General features: G+C 56.8%; 1 protein-coding gene across 1 annotated transcript in view; it reads left to right on the top strand.

The window, feature by feature from the left end:
• Window positions 1-1,735, top strand: part of LOC144227849 (solute carrier family 22 member 6) — a 7,520-nt gene that overhangs the window by 1,333 nt on the left and 4,452 nt on the right. Inside the window, exon 4 of the mRNA XM_077759602.1 lies at window positions 1,178-1,346. Within this exon, the coding sequence (XP_077615728.1) occupies window positions 1,178-1,346 (169 nt within the window). The remainder of the gene's footprint in view (window positions 1-1,177; window positions 1,347-1,735) is intronic.

The raw sequence follows: 1,735 nt of genomic DNA, 5'->3' as shown, positions 1-1,735 counted from the left end.
ACCCTTCAACCCAGCAGCCACTTTCCAGCTTCCTCTCCCAGACACACCCCCCCCGCCCCCACTCCTGAGTCCTGCCTGCCCTCTTTTGGGTGGCCAACCTAACAGCCTTCTTCTCGAACTCCTGACCCCCTCATTCAGACACAATTGCAAAGAAAAAAAACATTTTTTAGGGCCAGGAGGTTTCCAGGAATGAATGAAGCAGACTGGGTACAAGAGGGATTAAGGAACGGTGAGGACTGTATCCAAAGGAGGGTCACAGCCCCATCCAGAGGGGCCAAAGCCACTCAGCTGTTCGAGCCAGAAGCTTGTGTTGTCAGACCGTCCCCCTTCCTTTTTCTTAATGTAAAAACAGCCCAACAAAAATTAATTCCAGTATTTTTAACATGGGGCAAGCCAGCATCGTGTAGGCCAAACACATTTATGGACTGAGCGTGGTCTGTCCATGAGCCATCAAGGTGCATCCTCTGATAAATCTCTCCCTTCCCCCTGGTTCTCAGATGAGGAACCTGAGACTGGAGAGAAGAGAAAAGATTTACCCAAGGGCAACCCTCAAGCCCAGAAGGGAATCTATGGATTGGGGGTACTCCGGACTACAGGAATTAACCCGGGTGGGGCCAGGGCAAGACACCTAGAGAATTCAGCACCCAAATCCAGTCCATTTCCAAGTCATTGGCCCAGCAGCCAAATCAGGAACCCATAAGGAACAAGGCTGAGCCTCTTCAGACCCCAGCAGAGAGGTGGCCCGACTCCCGCCTTGACTCACCCAGATGGAGGAAAGCTGCTGTCTTCTCCGAGCTGCTCTGGCCACTGAATCGGCCCAGGCTGGGGAAAGCAAGAGGGGAGAGGCTGCTGTTGAGAAAGCGCTGAATGGTCAGAGATGCTCTGAAGGGAAAAGGACGGTAGGCTGGGGAGAAGCAACACCCAGCAGCAGCGTGTGGAGGGAACAATTCCTAGGAATTCCAAACCTCATTCCTCCCCATTCCTACATCCACCGGAAGTCCCCCACATCCCTCATCAAGGGAACCCGCCCGTTAGATGTGTCTTCCGTTGAGCCTTGGGACAGATCAAAGTCTGGGTGGAGAGAGGGGTCTCTGCCTGCTTCCCTCCCCACCCCGGGGGTCTCCACCCACCTGGAAGCCCAGCCAGTTGTGCCGCTGTGTTCCTACCCTCTTTCCAGGTGTGGAGTGGATGCCCATCCACACACGGGCTTGTGTGGGCACCCTGATAGGCTATGTCTACAGCCTGGGCCAGTTCCTCCTGGCCGGAGTGGCCTATGCTGTGCCCCACTGGCGCCACCTGCAGCTGCTGGTCTCCGTGCCTTTCTTCGCCTTCTTCGTCTACTCCTGGTGTGTGGGGCCCAGGGTGGGCAGGGCTGCAAAGGAGCCCAGAGGGCTGCAAGGGACAAGACCTCCCCCAGACCTCACACACTCCGCCCAACAGAATCAGAGAAGGTCACACCTAGGCCAGTGCCTCGGGGTGACAGACGGGAAAACTGAGGCTGTGCGAGGAAGGATTTGCCCCTGGGTATCCAGCTCCTCAACGTCCCCCGGCTTCCCCCCCGGCCTGCCTGCACTGCTCCGTCTACTCAGCACCCAAAAGCTGAGCTTCTGGGTGGGGGTGAAGTCATCATCAAGCCGGACACTGCTTTGTGGTCCAAGCAGGAGGGATCTGGCAAAACCCCAGGGTTCCCAGCCTTAAATGAAATCCCACTGCAGGCCCTGGGGAAGCCCCCCCC

Source organism: Crocuta crocuta, unplaced genomic scaffold (assembly GCF_008692635.1).
Source record: "Crocuta crocuta isolate KB4526 unplaced genomic scaffold, BGI_CrCroc_1.0 scaffold53, whole genome shotgun sequence".
Lineage (NCBI taxonomy): Eukaryota > Metazoa > Chordata > Mammalia > Carnivora > Hyaenidae > Crocuta > Crocuta crocuta.
This window is presented reverse-complemented; position numbering and strand designations above follow the sequence as displayed.